At 43.3% G+C, this 23,923-nt stretch overlaps 1 protein-coding gene across 4 annotated transcripts in view; it reads right to left on the minus strand.

The window, feature by feature from the left end:
- Positions 1–10,492, minus strand: part of ABI2 (abl interactor 2) — a 304,672-nt gene extending 294,180 nt beyond the window's left edge. For all 4 annotated transcript variants that reach the window (XR_003942794.1, XM_030209247.1, XM_030209246.1 and 1 more), the window contains exon 1: positions 10,332–10,492. Coding sequence is in view for 3 of the 4 variants with exons in the window: in XM_030209247.1 (XP_030065107.1) it covers positions 10,332–10,448 (117 nt within the window). In the remaining variant the exon portion in view is untranslated. The remainder of the gene's footprint in view (positions 1–10,331) is intronic.
- Positions 10,493–23,923: the final 13,431 nt, after the last annotated feature.

Here is a 23,923-nt window from a genome sequence, read left to right on the forward strand (position 1 = left end):
GGCAGATTTTTCTGGAGCTCGAACAAGCTGCAGCCACCCTGCTAAGGGAGATAGAGAATACTGAAGAGGCAGTGGAGCTAGCTGGCCAAGAGGGCACTGTGAAAGTTTGAGTGCTCTCTATCTCCCCTGCTGGTTGATGGACATAACCCATACGTAATGGCTTCATCTGCTTGATGACAAGGAAATAATGTTTTAATTGAAAATATTCAAACACGTGCCCCTGTGGGATGTCATATAGTTTTTGTAGTTTCTCGTATGTGTGCATTTTACCCTCCACTGTGACTACATGAGCTATGTATACCATTCCTTTCTTTGCCCAGTTGCTAAAAATGCTCTGTCCCTGTCCTGAGGGAAACCCTGGGTTGTTACATATGGAAAGCCAAGGAGAGATGGCTGCGGAAAAGTGATGTTTTTTTGCATATCCAGCGCCAGGAGGCCCGGAGAGATTGCAATAACGGATGTCTCCCGGAAGGCCTGTGACAGTAGCTTGCCTCCGGAATGTAAAAGATGACTAAAGTGGACGTCTGGGAAGATAATCGTTTCTATTGCCGTTAGAGAAAAATCTGAAGAACCCCGGTACCAATCGTTTATATGGCGCATTGCGCATGCTATTGTGAGGGATCTAATATTTAGTAAGCCCATTCCTCCTCCATCTCGGGGAGACGCTACAATATCCAAAGGTAGTCTTGGCTTTTTGCCCCGCCATAGGTATGTCTGTAGGAGTTTCGCTAAGATCTTTTCTTCTCTACCTTTTAAATATAGGGGGAGTTGTTGAAACACATATAGCCACTTTGGGGCAAGAATCATGTTAAATAGGGCTATCCGTCCCCAAATCGTCAATGGGAGATCCCCCCCACAGCGCTAGCTTACTTCTTGTCAATTCCAAAAGCAGGGTGACATTGACCTTATACAATGATACTAAGTCTTTAGTTAGATAAATCACTAAATATTTTATTTCCGATTCCACCCATCGTAAGGGAAATGACCCTTTCCATAGGGGTTTTATTTTGTCGTCCAGTGCCATGGCACAAGACTTGTGAAACAGTGTATTTATTTAGTTTTAGTGTAGAAAAATGAGCACAAAATACAGTTTAAAATTGCTGTTTTAACAGCTATAATAATTTTTTAAGCTGTTTAAGTGATAGTCAATTGTTATTTCATGATATTTATATCTACATATGGGAAGCTTTCGAAACAAATTAAAAAGCTGTCCAATAAGTTAAAACAAAAATCTTTTGTCCTCCGCCTTTTAAGGCACTGCCTATCCAACTGAAATAGCTTTAAGACTTGTTACAGATGGACCAAGAATAAAGAACGACAATGTGGATGTAGCAGCTCATAAGTTTGCTTGGTTTGAGTGTACTAGAGATGACGGCTGCGCAGGGGAGTGGAAACAGAGAGAGATTAACCAAATTGGCTTCCTTGCTTACTGTGGACTAGAGAGGCTCACTTCCACTCCTGTCTATTAAATCTCCTTGGACACTCCAAGTAATCCTAAAGTAATTCAGCCACTATGGCTTCCACTATTTTTGTTACTGTTGTCAAATTGGCAAACTGGCAGTAGTTACTACACTCATGTCTAAGTTAGAATTCTTTAGCAGTGGGGCCAAATTAAGTTTCCCCCTCTATTCTGAAAAGGTTCCTGTTTATAATTATTGATTCACTAGTAAAAAAAGCCCCGTTTCTGATGCAAATGAAACGGGGGCTAGCAATGTTTTCTTCTGTGTGCATGTGGGAGTGTGTGTGTCCCTGCCCTCTGGCCTCTCTCTCCTCCCCACCTCTGAGTCCTTCACTGTTACAGAGCCAGCGATTTGATTTTGTGCTCTGCTGTTTTCCTTCACTGACTGTGTTACAGAGAGGGCGGGGCAGACACTCATAGGGAAACCGGATATCTCGCCCCCTTCACACTTCCGGCTGGAGGCTTCATAGAACATTGGTGTTGCCTTTTATATAGAGAGATCATATGAGTTAACCATCTAACCAAAGAATCAGGCAGGTCTTTAAATAACCATGCTGAACGTGCATCAAGTAGAAAATTGCCCCTGCCAAATCTTTTTATATATTCTTGCATTTGAAGATTAGTAACTGGAAGAAAAGAATCCCAATAATGATCACCAGGGACACCTTCAACTTCTACTCCTTGTTTAAAAATTAATTCATCAATCTCGTGCTGCTGGATCACAGGAATTTTATCTATAATCTTTGAAATTTTACCCTGGAAAACGATGCAAAATCTTGAGCTCTAACATCTATATCTGGTTGTTTAAACGGCAAAGTTGTCAAATATTTAACCAATCTAAAACAATTCTTTAGAGGATTGTGAAGCTTCAGCAATCCTAGCTGTATAGTACTTCCTCTCAGCTGATTCCAATTGTTCTTTATAATATCTCATGACTCTCCACTCCTCTAATATCTGCACTTTTAACCACTTTCTCTCCAGCTGTCTACAATTCCTTAGAACTTACTGCACTTTAGTAAAAGGGCCTAGAGCCCTGCTTTAAGCAGAAATGGAAAGCAAAACTGCCCCAACAGCCCCTACTCCCCGGCCAAAAAGAGCATGCTCACGGACCCATCCTGGGCCTACCTTGTAGTTGGTGTGTAGTGGACTCAGGAGTGTTCTCACTAACCCCTGTGAATGGAGGCCTCCAAGTCAAAATGGCTTGCGAGATTGCCGCCAGAGGTCCCTGAAGCCATTTGACTTGGAGGCAGTCACGCGGATGGGGACAATCCTGCATCCACTACTCACCGACGACAAGGTAGGCCCAAGAGTAGGCTGCTGCCAGGTGGGTGGGCAGCCTCAAGAAGGGCTCTTTTTGGTCAGGGGCAGGATGAGTCAGGATGAAGTGGGGGCTGCACACAGTTTCAGTTCCAGCTGAAAAAGGAATTTGGACCTGTTTCGGCACCAAAATGGACTTAAGATTTTAATAAACTCTTCCAATCTCCCACACCTACAGAACAACCTTTAAAAAATGGGGGTAGCTATTTTAATAGCATCTGATTGAGTAATGCTATATTGTTGGCTGTGGCAGTTAGATTCTCTGACCAACTCCGGGCTATATTATTGTGGCGAAATAATCCTTGCACTGTTTCCTGATTCGTGGCCTATGTGGTCTAACTGAGAGCTATAATTCTTTTCCTAGTATTCTTTTTTTTTTTTTTGGATAAATGTTCATAGGGCTGTATTTCCAATATCCATGTGTTTATCTGAACGGAATGTATAAATTTCTAATGAAAAAAGGAAGACATAGTAGAACACAACTAGCTACCGAACAGAATGCTATCGGAAGCACACAGCATTTCACACACAAAGCTCAAAATAAAGGATTTGAGTCTCTTTAATCATGGGGCATATCCAACAGTGCAAGGTTCTATAGCAACCTATGTTATATAAAACCATCCATTTGTTTAATGGACAATAGAAGAAAGTGATGGGGGTTCTCCGGTTCTCCCTCCTCCTCTGTGCATGCATATTTGCTTATGATTAACAGTGGATCATACCAGAGAACACTTCCCTTTGATGAAAACTATCTTCCTGTACCATGCTTCTCTGCTCCAGCATTTAACCAGAGGCAACCCTGTGTAACTTCTGAGATTTCAAGGTTCCAGCAAACCCAACTGCCCTACATTCTGATTAGAGGGCATGACTACAGAATACATACAAACATACAACACTGAATAAGGGACAATCTACTTGACAAGAGCTCTTGTTAGTCACCACAAAAATAGCACCACATGCCTTAAAGATTACTCATCTGTGGTACATATTAAACAAAAATGCTGGGCAAATAAACTAATATACAGTAAAATTAGATAAAACTCACTGCACTGAATCATACTCATCAAGAACACTATGACACCCCAGAGTAGTGGACAACAGATTAGAATGGTCTAATGTTTGGCAGTTAAAATGTAATGCAAAATAAGTGAAGAATGATGCATATGGAGTGTAGAAACCCAAAAAAGGGTCATATTTGCAAGGGGCTGAGAGGCTGATAAGCAAAGAAAGGGAGAAGAACCTTAAGGTGATAGTGTCAGAGGACAATGTGACAAGGTGGTGGCTATAGCCAAAAGGATGCTAGGCACATAGAGAGGCATATCCAGAAGATGAAAAGCCTTTGTACAAGTCATTGGTGAGCCTCATCTGGAGTATTGTGATCAATTTTGGAGGCTGTATCTCGCCAAGGACATCAAGAAACTTGAGGCAGTTCAGAAGATGGCGATAAAAATGATAAGGGGCTCATGCCAAAAGACATATGACAAGAGACTTGAAAACCTCAATATGTATACACTAAAGGAAAGAAGATGGTATTAATATGCAACCTTATCTTTTTCAGAGTCAAGGAAGTGGTAGAACTAGAGGCCATGAGTTGAGGTTATAAGTTGGAAGACTTAGAAGCAATGTCAGGAAATACTTTTTCCACAGAAAGAGTGGCAGATGCCTGGAATGCCCTCCCAGGGGAAGTTGTTGAAGACAAAAAACTGTGATGGCACACAGAGGAACACTACATAGAAAAAAAGATGGAATCCAATTAAAGTAAAACTTAAATGACCTCAAAACTGGAGTGAGCTTTGATGGCAGATTTAGAGGTTGGGAAATAGGACCAGTGCCAGGCAATCTATAGTCTGTGCCCCAAAATTGACAGGGAGAGATAGATATGGAGGGGCATTTTCGATATGATGGCTTAGTCCAACTTTGGACACTTTGCTCAAAACGTCCAAAAAGCGAATATAGCGATTTTCAAAACAGCAAAACATCTATCTTTTTTCAAAAATGGATACTTGCTAGATGTTTTTGTGCTCTGTGCTTTAGTCTTTTTGATCCATTTAAAAAATAAAAAAAAAAAGTCAAAGTGAAAAACACACAAAATCAAGCCATTGGGAAGTAGAAGGAGCCAGTATTCTTAGTAGACTGGCAACACAAACATCCCAGCAGAGCAGGGGGCACCCTAAGGGGCACTGCAGTGGGCTTCACATAAAAGCTCCCATGTACACATCTCACCGTTACCCCCTTATATTGTATGGGGAGCCTTCCAAAACCCTACTGAACCCAACTATACACCACTATAATAGCCCTTGTGGCTGCAGATGTTAACCTATATGTAGGTACAGTAGGTTTTTGATGCGTTTCGGGGAGCTGACACTTTCCACCACAAGAGTAAGAGTGGATTATGGGCCTGGGTCCCTTTATCCACAGTGCACTGCATTGAGCACTAGGCTACTCCAGGGACCTCCTTACTACTCTAATACAACTGGCCATAACATCTAAAGCTGTCAGAGGCTGGTATGTACTGTTTCTTTCATATCTCTGGGGGGTGGGAGGGGTTCAGTGACCACTGGAGGAGTAAGGGGGGGGTCATTCCTTTATTCCTCCAGTGGTCATCTGGTCATTTAGGGCAATTTTTTTATGGCTTAGCTATTAAAACAGGTCTAGCTCAAAACGTCTGAGTTTTAGTCCTGGTCATTTTTGTATTGTTCCTTTATAACAGAAAAATGTCCAAGTGTTAGGAACGTCCTAATCCCGCCCCCAACATGCCCCCTTGTGATATGAGCACACTGCAAACAAAATGCAGATAAGTGTCTCCAAAATAGGTTTTAAAAATAGCGATTTGTATGTTTTGGCAAGCAAAATGTCCAAATGCTGCTTTATGCCACTTTTTAAACATTTTTCTTTTTCGTAAATGAGTCCCTAAGTATACCCGTGTTAAATCATGAAGAAGTGGAACCTGTGCAGAATGCCATACTCAACTCTAGCCACTTTGTTGGACAGACTGGATGGACCGTGTAGATCTATCTGCAGACATTTACTATGTTAGTATGTCTAAGATTTAAGACTACTGTTAGGATCAATTTTGAGGGTAATTAATTCTATATTACAAGAGCTAAAAACCTGCTTGCAGATTTGTCCCCAAACCTTTAATAAAGATGTATTCCATGTTTACAATTAGATTTTTAAACCAAATTAAGCAGATTCTAGGTCTGATCTGGTGGCTCAGTACCAGGATTGATTCTCAGGCCAGCTGAGACTAGTAATCTAACAGTGCAGAAACAGCCTTCAGTGTCTTGGAGGGAAGGGGCATGGAATAAAAAGGGGGGGGGGGCAGGTAAAGAAAAGGAATTTCAGCCATTACTTTTTGGCAATATCCACTGGCCGCTGTTACACAGAGCAATAAGACATGGACTATATCAAGACCCACTACTTCAAAAGCTGGGATCAAACAGAGAAAAATCAGGAGCAAAAACTCTCAATGTTCATCCTACCTCACTTGGATTACTGTAACATTCTATTTCTTGGTAATATGTGTCAATATCAGAAAAAAACTGCAAATCATACAGAATACAGCTGCAAGACCAATATACAGAATGAATAGATATACCTAGTGTTTCAATCTAAACAAACTGTACTAGATTCCACAGCAGAAAGACCCAGGTTCAAAGCTGCTTGTTTAGGGGGTCTTTTACTAAAGATTAGCTCGAGTTATCTGCAGCAGGGCCCACTGGAATAAAATGGGGGCCTGCTGCAAATAACTCGAGCTAATCTTTAGTAAAAAACCCCTTAGTTTTTCAAATCTTACAGGGCTTCACCTCTGAACTGCTAAGACTACTTTGCTATATCTGGTCCAGTCTAACAGACTGAAAGCATCACCATTTCAAAAGACAATTCGAAATCAGAAGATTTTCAGCTCTCTATTCCCCATACTTGGAGTCAAAACATGGAACTTTCTACCTATTCTCATCAGAACAGAAAACAGCTACCTCAACTTCAGGAAGAGGCTAAAGACCTTTCTCTTACCAAAGACTGCTATATAATAATCCAACAGGACTTCTACTTCCTAGTATCATCTATTATCTTTTCCTTTAATGTTTTTAGTCTCATGCATTACACCAATGGTCTCTAATGTTTCTCATACCTCACACTAACACTACCTGCTTTTGTCTCACCTAGAATAAAAACCGAACTGAACCCTGCAAAGGGGATATTAGTGGTATACAAGAATTGAATTGAAAAGTAGTTGTATACTGAAGATTTGTGGAGCCACAGCCAAACAGAGGATAGTTCAGACTAAGCTGGAGGAAACCACTGGACCAAACACACTAATTTCTTGTTCTTACTCAAGGTACCTTCACAAGAAACCTTTAAGGTGGGACCCTCATATGAACTATCTAAGCAGCCAGCAAATATTTGCAAAACTATATACAATGTGTAAACAATAGCAAATGGTATGAAATATTAGTCCAACGTAATCTTTATGGTTTTAAACATATATGCATTTTCAACAAGGAGAATTTCAAGTTAACCCTTAGCATCATACCCTAAATTCATCAATGCAGGGAGAAGAAAAAGGGCAAATAAGCAAGATACATTGCCTCGCCTTCCTTTCCCATGTCAATATGGTTATGTTCCTCACTCCTTGTTTCTTTCAAAAATCATTCTTTAATGAATTAAAAATAACCTTCACTACATATTGTGAAACATTTGCTCGAAACCTCACCAATTATGTAGGTCATTCAGTTTAATCTCAGGGGGGTTTTTTTGTATTATTTTTATTAACATTAAAATCCAATAACCATTCCAACTGCTATATAATGAGGATTGTTTTAATACAATAATCCCCCCTGCCCAAAGATAAAACAGACTCTGGACTCGGTGGGGGTTCCTTACACCAAATCCGGATACCACAACAGTCTCACCACATTACAGTGGCAAAAACAAAGTAGTTTATCACTCAACTTCTGGCTCTATGTGGCATCGCCAACAAAACTGGTTCCCACACTTTCTGATATTTAAGCCTCTTGGTGGATGGGACCATTCCACCCTGTGATGTTCCAATACCATCATTTCCTACAAAAGAGTCCAACACTGTGTGGATGAAGGTAACAACAAAGGGGTCCTTTTACTAACGGACATTAGTGTACACTAAGTGCCACATGGCCATAGGTTATAAACTAGGACACGCGACATTTAGCATGCGCTAATATCCATTAGCTCTAAGCTTTGGTAAAAGGGCCCCTTACTTTCTTCTCCAAAAGAAACACATGACATTTGTTTTTCCAAAATTGTCCAATCAGCAAATAGAAAAAGTTGCAGGAGAGATGGAGTCTAATTTTCAAAAAGCACTGAATATGATGCCCTACCCCCTTCTGGATGAGGAAATAAGCACACAACAAAGATCCTGCAGGTGGCTTGATAAGACCATGCAAGAATTATACTGTGATCGGCACTCCAAAGCCCCTATGCAACAGTTATACTTTGATCTCTTCTCCAAAGCCCCTAGTCCACCCCTCTGCCCATTTCCTTAAATCTGAGGGAGATAAATCTGCCCCCAAAATCTTAAAAGCCCTAAACACTTTGTAACCCTGATTCCTGCATCACTAAAAGAAAAACCTCTTCCATCTAGTTCATTGCCTTAATCTGAGGGTTTAAAATATTTAAAAAAAAAAAAAAGTTACTACAATTAACCTAATTACATACAGCGAACAGAGCAGATGAAAACTGTACAGCTTTACTAAATAATTTCTCAAATTCTTTTACCTTACTATAAAAATAAAACACAAGCACATATAATACATCTTTCAATCCCTGTTAAAGGATGTATTTATCCCAGAACCTATTCCCATAGGTGCCTAGAATTTGTCACCTAAAGTTAAGAAAAGCAAACAAATAATGGAAACAAAAAACACCCACCATGCAATTAAAATAAGCAAAACAAAAGGGGGAAAAAAAGTCTCTGGATCCTGAATGTTTGACTGGAACTTTTTTCTAAACATATTTTCATCCCTGTGCTATATAACAAAGATGCTTATGCTTCATAACACCAAACAATCTTGATCTACAAAAAGCACAATTTTGAAAGCTAATATTTATTTTAAGCACTTATATACTCTTTTCCGTGATTGGATTTGCTTGTCATATTTTTAGAAAGGCCTCACTTAAGTTTTTTCTGATGCCGCCTTAATATTGTTCAATTGTGAATCAATGGTCTTTTCTCTCTCTCATTACCAAATATCTGATGGACTTTAAAGAGAAAAACAACTTAAAAGCAGCGCAAGTGTGATTAGCATAAGAACTTCTGAACACTGCTTGTAGTGTGTTATCACCACTGCATGATTCTTTCCATATATATTGCTGGAATTTCATTTAGGTACAATGATTCTGCTCCAAGAGCAAAGCACACACATTTCACAAAAATCTCATGCCTGCAAGCACAGTAATGGATTGCCTGCACTGAAAGCCTTCAGAATCACCCACCTACAATAATCATCATCTCACAGTTTAGTAAAACCACCTCATTCTACATGATTTGGCTGCTCTCACCCCCTTATCCTTCCAGATTTCAATCAAAAAATTGGATCTCGAAACTATCAGCACTCTCACAAGCCATCCAAATGCAATAACAGAAAGAACATACAAAAAGAACAATTATATTGATAGTACAAACCTAATTCAATATTCAACCAAAATTTCACGGGAGCATTCTGCGTTGACCTGTTTTTCCTCTAAGGCAAAGGAGTAGCAGCAGGGTGTCCCAAGTCCCACTGCAAAATTTAACAAAGTCACAAGGAAAGTGGTATAATAGAACTCAAATGTGCGATAATTCATGGACACATCCCTCAGCAATCTGAGCAGTATTTAATTGATTAATTAAACCAAGGAGGAAAAACAGCATTCCAAACTCAAACCATGCATATCTGTGCATATCTAGCTGGACCAATATTTCACGAACTTCACATTTGAAGTTTTTTTAAAGCATTAAAATCTGTTTTTACAGAAATCGATAAATACACTATTACGTCTGACAAATGCTTTACAAACCATACCGTATTCACCTGCTACCGAATTTTAAAAGTCCACATGCCACTAATTCATGCAATAAGAAATCTACGCTGGCTTTCCCCCTTCCTTACCATACACAAAAAGAAGCTGTTTTTCAACTCCGAACACCGTTTAGTATTAGAAATCCTTCACTTCACGCAGCGAGAAAATAACCAAGGAATAACCTATACCATGTGCAAAACAGTTCCAGAATTATTAATAACAGACTCTTCACCTCATTTGATTCAGCAGAATAGAACAGAAAGGGGGAAAGCCCATCTCGTCCGGTGAGCGAAGCATGGATTCGCGGATTATATTTGTTACTTGCAAACTTATGAGCATTACATATTCCAACACCCCCGTGAATCACATCTTGCCCCATTCCCTTGCACAGCCTGGCTCGGCTCGCACCCGAGCGGATACCCGCTCCCTTTCCATCCTCTCCAAGCAGCGCTCGCATCTCTACACCGGGGGGGAGGGGGGGCTTGCAAGGGGCCCAAAGGCCGCAACCTCTTCCCACCTGGATGTAGTTGTTCTCGCAGTAGTCGGCCACCCTCTCTAGGTTCGTGAAGCTGTCGAGCAAGGCCCGCCGCCCGCCCGGAATCTCCTCCTCTAGCAGCATCTGCAGCTCCGCCATCTTCACATCCTTAAACCGCTACTGCGGCGCGAGCGAGGGCGAGAGCGCCGAGCGAAGGGAATGAGGAGGAGGCGGGACCGGGAAAGCGCGCGGGGACGCGATTGCCGAGTGAAGGGAAAGAGAGGAGGAGGCGGGGCCGGGAAAGCACACAGGGGCACGAGCGCTGAGGCGGAGGAGAACGCGCAGGTGGGCGTCACGGAGAGAGCCAATCAGAACGCCAAAGCTGAGACGAGACAACCAACGCAGGAGCGCGCGTGCGCGCGCTTTATTGAGAAAGCCTTACAAAAAAATAAATAAATAAAAGTCCGCTCTCTTCCGGCGTAACTAAGCAACAGGAGGCAGAGGCGGAACCTCTGGATGTGTGAAGTAATGAGTCCGAGCTCTTCTCTTTGGAACTCTGCAGCTATGGTCCCTGTAAATCACGAGAGACAGGCGGCAGCGGCGGCTTAGCATCATTATCATGCGTGACCTGTTTCATAGCCGGCAGCCCGACTCTGCATTGCTGAGTTCGGGAAGGGGGGAGGAGTCAAATAAATAAATAAAATTGCAAGAATCGGGTTCTCCCTCTTCTAAAATAATGTGATCTGAAAACCATTTGGTGCATTTCAGCTAGTCGGGAGTTGTCGAACAGTAGCAGCGTATACATTTTAGAAAGTGTACGATTAATATATTAATATTGTCAAAAGTTTGATACTCAGATAGCTAAATTGAACATCTATTTTTTATTGCCATTTGCCAAAATAATTTTTCCCATATATTGTTCTTTGGATGACTGCTTTTTTAAGTCTCTTCTCATTCCTTTTCTTGGCTTGTTCTCCTATCAGCTGTCTTTCTCCCCCTTTCCTTGTCTCCGAATTACTGTTCTTTCTTTCATCTCATTTCTGTCGTTTTTGAGCGTGTTCAAGTCAAGCAATAGTGACTGTTAGGGAGGCTCCATCTGTGTCAATTTATCTGTCCATATAGGCACAAAGACACATCAAAACACTCACAAATGCATATGGGTTTACAGATACATTAATAACAGGAAAGGAAATGGAAATGCAACATGTCACAGTATATGTGCACGTTCAACTTTTCTACCCATGAAGCCACCCCTCCTACTTACAGTATTTAACAGCCAACCCCTTTCCAGGGCTCTAGGGAGGGGCATGAAATCTCCTCTAGAAGGTGGGGAGGAGGCAGACAGAGATAGAAAGTAAGGCCATCCTGGGGGAGAGGATGACTAGAATTTGACACCTAAAGTTCAGAAAAGCAAACAAATAACGGAAACAAAAAAAAAACACCTAATGCAATTCAAATAAGCAAAATATAACAAAAAGAACAAAAAAGGTCTCTGGATCATGAGGCAAAGATAGTTTAGGAGAGCGAATGGAATAGAGAGAAGGGGAGTCTTGGACAGGAGGCATCCAAGGCAAGGACTGAGGGAGTCCAAGGGAAGAAAAAAAAAAAGACACATTGGAGGGGGGAGGAGGGGATAAGGAGAGAGTATGGGGCAAAAAGAGAGGAAGGAATAATAAAACAGTAAGGCAGTGGTGAGACACTCACAGGGAAGAATGTGGATTGGCTTTTGATTTGATTACCTGCCTTTCAGAGTTTAAGCTCAAGGCAAGTTTTGTAACAAGTTTAATTTATTTATTTTGATTTAGCTTACACATTTTTTTTCAGTGGTACCTCAAGTTGAATTGCATTCAGGTGCACTAGATATTTCCCTGTTCCCAGAGGTCTTGACATTCAATTTTTGTACCTGGGCAATATAGAGTTGCCCAACATTACAGGGAGCAGCAGGGGAACTTAAACTGGGATTCCTCCTGTGTAGCCTGGTACTCTAATCACTAGGTTACTCCTCCACTCCACAGTAGTTAATTCCCTGTCCCAAAGGGCTTACAATCTAAGGGACCTGCTTAATATGCTTTTTTCCCTTCCTCTTCCTTACAATTGAAGGTTTGAAAATATTTTTTGAAGATCAATATTTACCAGAGGTTGGCATCTTCAGAAATACTGTGTCCAAAGCAATACCCCAGTTGCTCCACACTAGGTCTGACCTGATTTTTAGTGCATGATTGTACTTTTGCATATTTCCTGAGTTGGTGATTTTGTTTTCTTGCTTTTTTGTATTGTGTATTTGTTTTAAGGTTATTGTGTTTTATGTATTTATTATGTCAATATTATCTTTGTCATTTGGCATGACATTCATATTTTAAGTAAATTAAATAATGATGTGACATTGAAGAGAGAGAATATATCTAACATAGGCAAAAGACAGCAAGCGAGAGAGAGAAGAAAAGAACAACAAGGAATAGACAAGTTGAAAGCAAAGGAAATAGTATAAAAATACACATGCTGAGGGGAAAGAGACAGCAGTAGAAAACAACTATTTTGAAATTGAAATATTATATTACATGATGTTTTGAAAGATTCATTTATATAGAGCAGTGTTTTTCAACCAGTGTGTCCCCAAGATGTGGGAGTTGTGTCACAAAAAAATTAGTATAGACAGCAAGCCTGTGCTTTCCTTAATAGCCATCTGTGTCTGCAAGCTGGGGAGAGCAGAGATCCTGAGAGTCAGGTTCCTGAATTCCCTATAAATAGTCCCTTATTTCTGCTTCCTGACTACCCTCAATAATAACTGGAAATATTGCAGATCTGTTGTCCACAAGCTTTGCTTGCTGCATAGTTTCCGAGTTGCGTATTTGCAGGATTATATTGCTTCACGTTAACTATCAGTAGACAAATTTTGTGTTACTGAGGTGAAACCAGAATTTGAATATTTATTAGGATTTATTTACTACCTTTTTGAAGGAATTTACTCAAGGTGGTGTACATTAGGAATAAATCAAACATAAACAATAGACAATTACAGCAGTAAAAATATTCAAATAGCAATACTAAGTATGGCATGGAGGGGCATAATCGAACGGGGCACCCAAGTTTTCCTGAGGACGTCCTCGCAGGACGTCCCCGCATAGGGGCGTGGAAACCCATATTATCGAAACAAGATGGGCATCCATCTTTCATTTCGATAATACGGTCGGAGATGCCCAAATCTCAACATTTAGTTCGACCTTAGAGATGGTCGTCCTTAGAAATGGTCGTCCCCGATTTTCTGCCATAATGGAAACTAAGGGCGCCCATCTCAGAAACGACCAAATCCAAGCCATTCGGTCATGGGAGGAGCCAGGATTCCTAGTGCACTGGTCCCCCTGACATGCCAGGACACCAACTGGGCACCCTAGGGGGCACTGCAGTGGACTTCAGAAATTGCTCCCAGGTGCATAGCTCCCTTACCTTGTATGCTGAGCCCCCCAACCCTCCCCCAAAACCCACTCCCCACAACTGTACACCACTACCAAAGCCCTAAGGGGTGAAGAGGGCACCTACATGTGGGTACAGTGGGTTTCTGGTGGGTTTTGAAGGGCTCACATTTACCACCACAAGTGTAACAGGTAGGGAAGGGGATGGGCCTGGGTCTGCCTGCCTAAGATGCACTGCAGTACCCACTAAAACTGCTCCAGGTACCTGCATACTGCTGTCATGGAGCTGGGTAGGACATTTGAGGCTGGCAGAGAGGCTGGCAAAAAAATATTTTAAAAGTTGTTTTTTAGGGTGGGAGGGGGTTGGTGACCACTGGGGAGTAAGGGGAGGTCATCCCTGATTCCCTACGGTGGTCATCTGGTCAGTTTGGGCACCTTTTTGAGGCTTGGTCGTAACAAAAAATGGACCAAGTAAAGTCGCCCAAAGGCTCGTCAGGGATGCCCTTCTTTTTTCCATTATCGGTCGAGGATGCCCATGTGTTAGGCATGACCCAGTCCCGCCTTTGCTATGCTTCCGACACGCCCCTGTGAACTTTGGTCGTCCCCGTGATGAAAGCAGTTGAGGACGCCCAAAATCAGCTTTTGATTATGCCAATTTGGGTGACCCTGGGAGAAGGACCCCCATCTCCCGATTTGTGTCGAAAGATGGGTGCCCTTCTCTTTCGAAAATAAGCCTGTTACTGAACTCTGATATGGAGCTACCACCGGCCCAATGCAGGTGCTGGCGGTAGTTCCGGCCCTAGCAAGTGCCATTTCCCACGCTAGGAAAATAGGACACTATTTTCTAGCGCAGCAGTTACCCAGCATTAATTGGACAGCACTGTGTGCTACCCAGGGGCGTAGCCAGCCTTCCGTGGGGGAGGGGTCCAGAGCCCGGGGGGAGGGGGCACATTTTAGCCCTCCCCCCGGCACCGCCCCCCCGGCGCCGACATTGCCGCCCCCCCTCCCGCCGCAAACCCGCTGCCGCTGCAGCCTACCTTTACTTTTGCTGGCGGGGGATCCCACTCCCCGCCAACCGACTTCTTCTTCTCAGTCGCTTCCTGCTCTTCAATTTGTTTGCTGACGTCCTGCACGTACAATTACGTGCAGGACGTCAGCAAACAAATTGAAGAGCAGGAAGGACTGAGAAGACGTCGGCTGGCGGGGAGTGGGATCCCCCGCCAGCAAAAGTAAAGGTAGGCGGCGGCGGGGGCGGGTTCGCCGGGAGGGGGGTCCTGGGGTGAATCTGCGGGGGCCCCGGCCCCCTCAGGCCCCACGTAGCTACGCCACTGGTGCTACCCAGTTACCGCTAGGTTAGTGCAGGAGAGCAATCTTACTGCATGGTCATGGCTATTTTCAGCCTTTTTTACCTGCTGCAGTAAAAAGAGCAGCAGTGTGCAGCAAAAACAGCCCCTGACACTAGCGCAGGGCGGGTCCTTTTTACCGCAGCATATTAAAAGGATACAATAATGTCCGATTATGCATTTTTTCAGGATCATTTTTGGAGAGTTAGTGTGGGATAGTCATGATCGTCGAGTTTAATTATTACATACCTAGGGGAACCTAAGGTCTGAAAGATTATTGAGGGAGGCATAAGGTTTGCCTAGGGCGCCTAATTCCCTTATACCAGCCCTGGCTGCCACAACTTCAATATCAATCCAATGTATTTAATTCCCTACATTATTCCCCCATGCAGGGAAATTATTTTTTACTGATAGTATGGCAAATTTTTAAGGACACACAAAAAATTCAAGTAGTGGATCGATCAACACTTCAAACAAACTCCAGGATATGGAATGTAACATAGTAAATCCACACACATTACATTTATTATATCTTTTTACTTAATATTTAAAAAAAAAAAAAGGTGGAAAAAGACCTCAGTTAACTGTGACTGTCTTTCCTAAATAAAGAGCAAACAAACCTGCAATTAGGTAGACATTTGTGATTTATACAGAGCCCACAGTTTTCTATCATTGGTCTTAAAAAATCTCCACAATTTTTAATTCAAAATATAAACATAAATTCTTCTCAAAGCTTCTCAACAAGGATGAATATATACAGTACATGGGAAAAGTCACTTAACTTGACAGCATGAATGGTCCCAACAGGGACCCGTTTCACCTCGTAGGCTTCCTCAGGGAAATTAACTCTCTGCCAGCAATTTGTACTACAAAAAAACAAAATATACTTAATAAACTTAAACTGAAGTAAAAAATAAAATGAAAAGCAAAAAACATGGTGCTTACAGGACACTTTTCAAAGCAATATAATATACATATTGGATCCAAGTAAACTTACATGATATCCACCTGCTGTCACCTACGGGCAGATTATAACGTGCTATGGGCCCTGTTTACTAAGCCGCACTGTAGGCATGCAAACCTTTTAGTGCATGCTAAAAATTAGCTCACACTAATGATAGAGACACCCATAGGAATATAATGGGTGTCTCTATCGTTAACCCGCACTAAAATGTTTGTGTGCCTACAGCATGGCTTAGTTAACAGGGCCCTAAGAATAAAATGGCGCTTTGAAGCTTTTACGTTTAAAAGGACACCAGCGCTTGCGCAAAGATGTTCTCTGCTGTCACAAAACCAAAAAAAAGGCTTCATAATTTTTAATGATTTTTAAGGACAGCATTTTTTTTACAATCACACATTCAACATAATGTGAAACTATGCAAAAATACCACACAGCTACAAGCCATCTTACCTCTACTTTCCAGATTATTTTTCTTTTACATCAAGCATCTTCCCTGTAGACCTGTTTTATCATTTATTGTTTATTAAAATTTACTATAACACTTTTGTTGCATACAAATTAAAGTGGTTTACAAATAAAATAATAATGAAAACAAGAAATCAGAAAAGAACGCCATTTTAAAAATAAGAAAGACCAAGGGCCCTGTTTACTGAGCTGCACTGTAGGCACGCAACGACAGAGACACCTATTATATTTCTATGGGTGTCTCTAGCATTAGCACATGCTAATTTTTAGTGTGCGCTAAAAAGTTTGTTCGCCTACAGCACAGCCTCTTGTCGGCAGCTCATATTGCAGGTCAGAGCAATGTGCAGGCCGATTATCTGAGCAGGCATCAGATCGATCCAGCAGAATGGAATCTGGCAGACGAAGTATTCCTGCAGATCTGTGCCAAATGGGGCAAGCCCGTGATGGATCTAATGGCGACAAGTGCCAATACCAAAGTCCCGTGCTTCTTCAGCAGACGGAGAGATCCTCGCTCGGCGGGGTTGGATGCCTTGGCTCAACCCTGGCCTCCAGGTCTACTTTATGTGTTTCCCCCATGGCCCTTGATAGAGCGCCTGCTCTTGCGGATTCGGCTGCACCCAGGAGAAGTGGTCCTCATCGCCCCGGATTGGCCAAGGAGACCTTGGTATGCAGACCTCCGACAGATGCTCCTGGAGGCTCCTCTGCCGTTACCTCTGGTACCGAACCTGTTGACTCAGGGACCGGTAGCCATGGAGGACGCCGGCCGCTTTGGTCTTACGGCATGGCTATTGAGAGGGCGCAATTGAGGGATAAAGGTTATTCCAATAAAGTTATTTCCACTCTCCTGCAAGCCCGCAAGCGGTCCACTTCCGTGGCTTATGCCAGGATTTGGTGCCTGTTTGAGTCTTGGTGTGCTTCCAGAGCCATTGTTCCAATGCGGGCTCCTGTCTCGCCGATTCTGGACTTTTTGCAGGAAGGTGTACAAAAAGGCTTGGCCTATAATTCCCTGCGGGTGCAGGTGGCAGCTTTGGCCTCCCTTCGTGGTAAGGTGGAAGGCATGTCTTTGGCTGCTCACCCAGATGTGGCACAGTTTCTTAGAGGGGTGCTTCGGCTCCGACCTCCAGTGCGAGCACCCTGTCCAGCTTGGAACCTGGGGCTAGTTTTGAAAACCCTGCAGGCATCTCCTTTTGAGCCGCTTCGGCGAGCATCGGAGAAAGACTTGACACTGAAGGCCGTTTTTCTGGTGGCCATTACCTCGGCGAGACGGGTGTCAGAGCTCCAGGCGCTGTCCTGTAGAGACCCATTTCTGCAATTTTCAGAGTCCGGAGTCACGGTTCGGACCGTGCCTTCCTTTATGCCTAAGGTGGTTTCAGCCTTTCACTTAAACCAGCCTATTTTCTTGCCCTCTTTTTCAGAGGAAGAGTTTCTAGAATCTTTTGGGCAGCTGCACCTTTGGACTCTGCTGCAGTATCTGCGAGTTACTAACTCTTTCAGGACTTCTGATCATCTGTTTGTTTTGCTATCTGGTTCTCGCAGAGGGTCTCCAGCGTCTAAAGCCACTATTGCCCGCTGGCTCAAAGAAACTATCTTTTCAGCTTATCTGCTGGCCGGCAGGGTTCCGCCTGTAGCCTTTAAGGCGCATTCTACTAGAGCGATTTCTTCCTCTTGGGCTGAAACTGGAGCACTCTCTCTTCAAGAGATATGCAGTGCAGCAACATGGGCTTCTAAGCTCTCCTTTGCCCGACATTACAGGCTGGATGTGGCTGCCAGGAGGGATGCGCGTTTTGGTGCACAAGTGCTAGCGCGTGGTGTGGCTTGTTCCCACCCTATCTAGGGATTGCTTTGTTACATCCCATACGTAATGGCTTCATCTGCTTGATGACAAGGAAGGGAAAATTAGGTTCTTAGCTTGGTAATTTTCTTTCCTTTAGTCATAGCAGATGAAGCCATGAGCCCTCCCTGTATGATTGTCTGTATGCTGTGAATCTGTTTTTCAGGTTCTGTTCTAATTTCCTGAAGTTCCTTCCTTGGGAGAAAGTTGGAAAACAATCTTCAGGATTCATGTTCAGTTTAAATTTAGGAGGATGTGTTCATTCCCTCCAGCATGTTTTTTTTGGAGGATGTGTTGATTCTCTCCAGGAGGCGCGTGTGTTCCCCTCCAGTTCTATAAATAGGAGGATGAGTTGATTCTCTCCAGGAGGCGCGTGTGTTCCCCTCCAGTTCTATAAATAGGAGGATGAGTTCATTCCCTCCAGTGTGTTGGGAGGATGTGTGATTCCCTCCAGGAGGCGGGTGTGTTCCCCTCCACTTATACAATAAGGAGGATGAGTTTATTCCCTCCAGGAGGATGTGCATTCCCTCCTTTATGAGTTCATGCCCTTGTGATGGGCCATCGTTCGCTGTGAGGAAAGCTCTTGTGATTCCCATTGCGGTTTGCCATACTGCTTTGGAAGCTTCAAATACTGAAGAGGCAGTGGAGCTAGCTGGCCAAGAGGGCACTGTGAAAGTTTGAGTGCTCTCTATCTCCCCTGCTGGTTGATGGACATAACCCCTACGTAATGGCTTCATCTGCTATGACTAAAGGAAAGAAAATTACCAAGGTAAGAACCTAATTTTCCCTTTTCCATGTGGTTTCCATGTATAAAATGAGCTTTACATTCAGAAGTAACTTTTCCCCCTCAGTTCTATGGTATTTTCCTACTTTTTATCAATTTTTGTATATCCTTGTAGTTAGAACCCTTTTTTTTTTGTAATTTATTCTTTGATACTACTGTGTACGAGAAATATTGATTGTGGAGAGACATAAACAGTTACCCAACACCAATATCTCAAGTTTTTCACAATATCAGTTAATCTGATAGAACTCCTGTTTTGACTACAAATTCTTTATATATGAGTTCTCATGAATAGGTTGGCAAGTTTTGGAGGATTGTTGCACTATTCATACTATTTCATGGCTGCAGGTGAATTTTCTGCTCCTTAGTGCCCAAGGGAATGCCCGCAATGGTGGCAGTTGCCCACAGCTTAATGGCAAAGGGCTCCAACATAAGGACAGAAAGAAGTGGAGACAACTGGCATCCCTGTTGGGTGCCCCTATGTAGGGGAAATAGATCAGTAAGCGCCCCATTCAATAGAAGTTGGGCTTCAGAAGCCTTGTTCAAAACTCTGAGCCTCTGTAGAAAATCCCCTCCAATCCCGTACTGACCCAACACACAATGTATATATTCCCAGTTTACCAGGTCAAATGGGGTTTTTTGGCATCCAGGCTGACCAGTGCCAACTGCACCCTAACACCGGTCAAAAGCCAAAGTACCTAGAGAGCCTGACTATGTTAGTGGACGCATAAAGTCCCAGGAACAAGGCCGGTCTGGTCCTCATGCGCTACCCAAGGGAGAACCAAGTTCAGCCTGGACGCCAAAACTGAGGTGAGGAGTTTAAGCATAGGCGGTCGGTGGCCCAACTGTTTGGGGAGGCTAAAGGGGGCGGGGTTAGGGATGGAGCCAGGGGCGGAGCTTATATCCACAATTCACAACACACAGAAAAAAAATAAGTAAAAATAAAATAGTCACAATTAATACCTTTTATTAAATTTAGATATTAGATATGTATCATATGTCAAAGAATAAAGTGGTTGCTCAAAGCATATACTAACCACAATCGCTCAACTGTAAAACACTATGCACAAATTTGTGCAAAAACACACTCAGAACCTTACTGTACCATTACACTAGGCAGACCCTAATACACCAATATACCACCCATACGGAAAATGCAGACCGTCAACAATATGAAACAAGGGATCATAATATTATAATTCTCATGTAGAGCCACAAAACATCCTTTTAGGGTGGATAGTGTTCACAATGAGCTCCTTTTATTAACGACTATATGTAGATCCTTCAAGAGGTAGTGTGTCATGATTTAGGCTCTAAAACCCCATCTGATGTTTTGGTGCCACCTCAGTAAGGCCAACACACAATTTCTCCACTGCAAAACACTATACACAAACTTGTGCAAAAACACACTCATAACCTTACCAAACCATAAGAGCACTAATTCCAAGGACAGGACAAGCTACAACCTTATGTGTGGAAAGGCAGCACTGTAATTACACCGGGCTCTAAAAAAACAGTACACAACCTAGTGAAAGAAACAACAAAAAAAAGGGCTGCAAATACTACACACTAGCAGAATACTGCACCTTGATTACACATGAAAAAACACAGGACACAACAGATATGAAGGCAAAACTGGAAAGTTACCTCAAGAAGTCAGACTCAGCATGCAGCAATACTAGAAAAATTGAAACACATGCAAAATATCACAGATGCACATTTCCATTCCAGTTAATAAATTCTGAATAAAATACTTTTTTCTACCTTTGTCATCTGATCATTTAGTTTTTCTATTCGCTTTGGTCCCAGTGTCTTCTTTCCATTTGATATTTTTTCTCTCAACATGTCCACCATCCTCCTGTGTCCTTATGCGTCCTGACTACCATCTGTAGCCCTGTCCCTATCCTTTATCCAGTTTCAGCATCTGCCCTCAAAGTGTTCTGATCCAGCCCTTAAATTCAGCAATTTCCCCTCCATCCATATTCAGCATTTCTCCCTCCACTCCATCCATGTGCTTGTACTTCCTGTCTTCCCTCCCCTCCATCCATGCCCAGCATTTCTGCTCTCTCCCTTCCACTCCATCCGTGTGCATCTCCTTCCTTTGTCTTTCCTTCCCTCCATCCTTGTCCAACATTTCTTCTCTCTTCCCTGCCCTCCACTTCATCCATGTCCAGATTTCTCCTCTCTTCCCTCCCCTCCATCCATCCATGTCCAGCACCTTCGCTCTTTCTCTCCTACCCTTCCATCCAGTGTCATCCCTCTTTCTCTCTCCATCCTTCTACCCATTACCCTCTTCCAATCCTTCCGTCCATTGTCTCCCTCTATCTCCCCTTCCTTTTAAACAGTTCTCTCTCACGACCCTTTTCCATTCAGCATGTCCTCTCTCTCCCCATCCTTGCAGTGTCTTTCCTCTTTCCCTCCCTACCCTTCCGTCCAGTGTCTTCCCTTTTTCTGCTCCCTCCTTCCAGCATTTTCCCTCTTTCTTTCTCCCTCCTTTCATTCAGCATTTCTCCGTCTGACAGCTAGGGTCTCCCCCAGTTTCTCCCCAGCAGCTCTTCTCTCTCTCTCTCTCTCTCTCTCTTGCCCATGTCCCCTCTTTCTCTCCCCATCTTTCCACTCATCCGTCTCTCTCTGTACCCCTTTGAGATAGATTGCTATATCAAAATGCCATTATCTAAATATGCACAGAAAGACAAATTCCTTTGAAATCACCAAAGGTCAGGTCCCCTCTTTAGTTGTTACTGGGATTTAAATATATTCAGCACGACAGCACCTCAGTATGAAGCATTCGCAAGCGGGTTGAATAGCGGAGCACAGGAAGGAGCATCGTGTCTTGCCATCCTCTGTACTAGTTTAGCTCTGTAGTAACTTAAGCCAGGGCTCACGGATACAGGGAAGACCAAAAAACAATTTTTTTTTCCTTCTCAGCACACTTGGTTAGGGCTCATTTTTGTGTGGTCACCTCTGTTTGCACTTCACCTCCAGGCCTCTTTACAGTCAAGAACAAAGAAGCGCGGGGCCGCAGCAGCCTTCAGGCATGCGCTGTCGGCTCTGCCGGTCCTCTGCTCCCGACGGGAAATTGACGTCATTGGGGCAGAGGACGGCAGAGTCGACAGCGCATGCCTGAAGGCTGCTGCGGCGCTGCTCCGCACTTCTTTTTGTTCACAGAACAGGTGGTTGTTCACAGAAGCGGCGGCAGCCGCCGCTGCTCAACAGAAGCAGCGGCAGAATCCAGCAGGACGGGTCCGGGAGTCTTTGCTTATCGCCGGTGGAAGACAGAGGCAGGCGGGGAAGGTCACAGCTGGGCTGGGGAGGCTTAGCCTCCCCAAGCCTCTTATACGGGGCACCTATGAGTTTAAGGTCATGGTTAATCAAAGAAATAAGGTGGTAGGAACTCACCAACTTCGAATCCCTGCAAGGCTTGGAGAGGAGAACCACATGGGCCCTATTCTGATACCACCCCATTTCCCCCCAAGCAAGGAATTATGTACACAAGATGCAGAGGGAGTCCGCTACTAAATCAGCCATGCGTTTATAAAATTCACTACCAAAGTCATCTGGTCCCAGTGCGTAGCTGGCTTCAAGCATTTGATGGCCTGTTGAATTGGGATTGATATTCAAAGCAATGTAACCAGCCAGAAACGGCTCCTGACCAATTAAATTGCTTGTTCAGGCACTAAAAATGTCCAGTCAGTGCCCAACATGAAATCAACTATTTTGGGGGTGTTCCGGGTGTGGCGTCAGCACTTGGCCAGTTAAGTGCCGATATTCAGCACTTAATCAACCAAGGTGACTGCATAAAGAGGACCCATTAAAAGTCAGTTCTATTTTTGTTGAGTTTACCATAACCAGTTAAGGGGCCCTAAAGGGTTGTCACACGACAAATCGTTAACTACCGCCAGCCTAAAGCTGCCGCTGGTGGAAGTTCCGCCCCCAGCATGCGGCATTTCCGGTGTGACTGGAAATGTTTGTTAATTTTTACCACCAGGTTAGCGCAGGAACCCTTACCACCACCTCAATGGGTAGTGGTAAGGGCTCCCCCTGAAATGGCCACGTGGCAAGTACGTACTTACCACGCAACCATTTAATTTTTCTTTACTTTTACCCGCTGTGGTAAAATGGGCTTCAGTGCGTGACAAAACCAGGTGCTACCACAGGGCCCCTTTTACCACAGCTTAGTAAAGAGACCCCTAAATACGTAATACTGTTTTCGATGGCTCCATATACTTGGAAATTCAATGCAGGAGCCTGGATATGACCTGGCATTGAATTTCAGGGGATAATGCTGGCAAAACACTGACTACTGGATTCTATATATCGCACATAGCATTCCGCGCCAATTCTATAACAACACACGTAACTTAATTGGCTTAACAAACCAATCAGCGTTGTTAATAGCACTTAACAAGCAATAATGAGCACTAATTGTCAATAATAAGAATTCCTGTGCATAAATCGCTAAGCATATGCTGTAACTCACTGCGCCTACATTCTAATGCGCATATCCAAAAAGGGGTGTAGTTATAGGTGGGGAAATGGGAGTTTAGTGGACTTTCCCAAATTTACACACGTTGTTATAGAATATAGCCCAGTCCACATAAATCTAAGCACAAGGATTTAAGCCACATTTTCGTTGGTGTAAATGAATGTGCGTAGTTTTAGGTGCTGGGAAATCAAGTAAGCGTATTCTATATACCATGCCTAAATCTTATAAAATACGCTTAGGCAAAAATGATCTCTGCACGGATTTTCCAGACGCCATATATAGAATCTCCTCCTGACTGCCATCAGCCGAATACTGGGCCCTACATTTTCAGACTTGGTGACAATGCTTTGCCCC

The sequence above is a fragment of the Microcaecilia unicolor genome, chromosome 7 (genome assembly GCF_901765095.1).
Source record: "Microcaecilia unicolor chromosome 7, aMicUni1.1, whole genome shotgun sequence".
Lineage (NCBI taxonomy): Eukaryota > Metazoa > Chordata > Amphibia > Gymnophiona > Siphonopidae > Microcaecilia > Microcaecilia unicolor.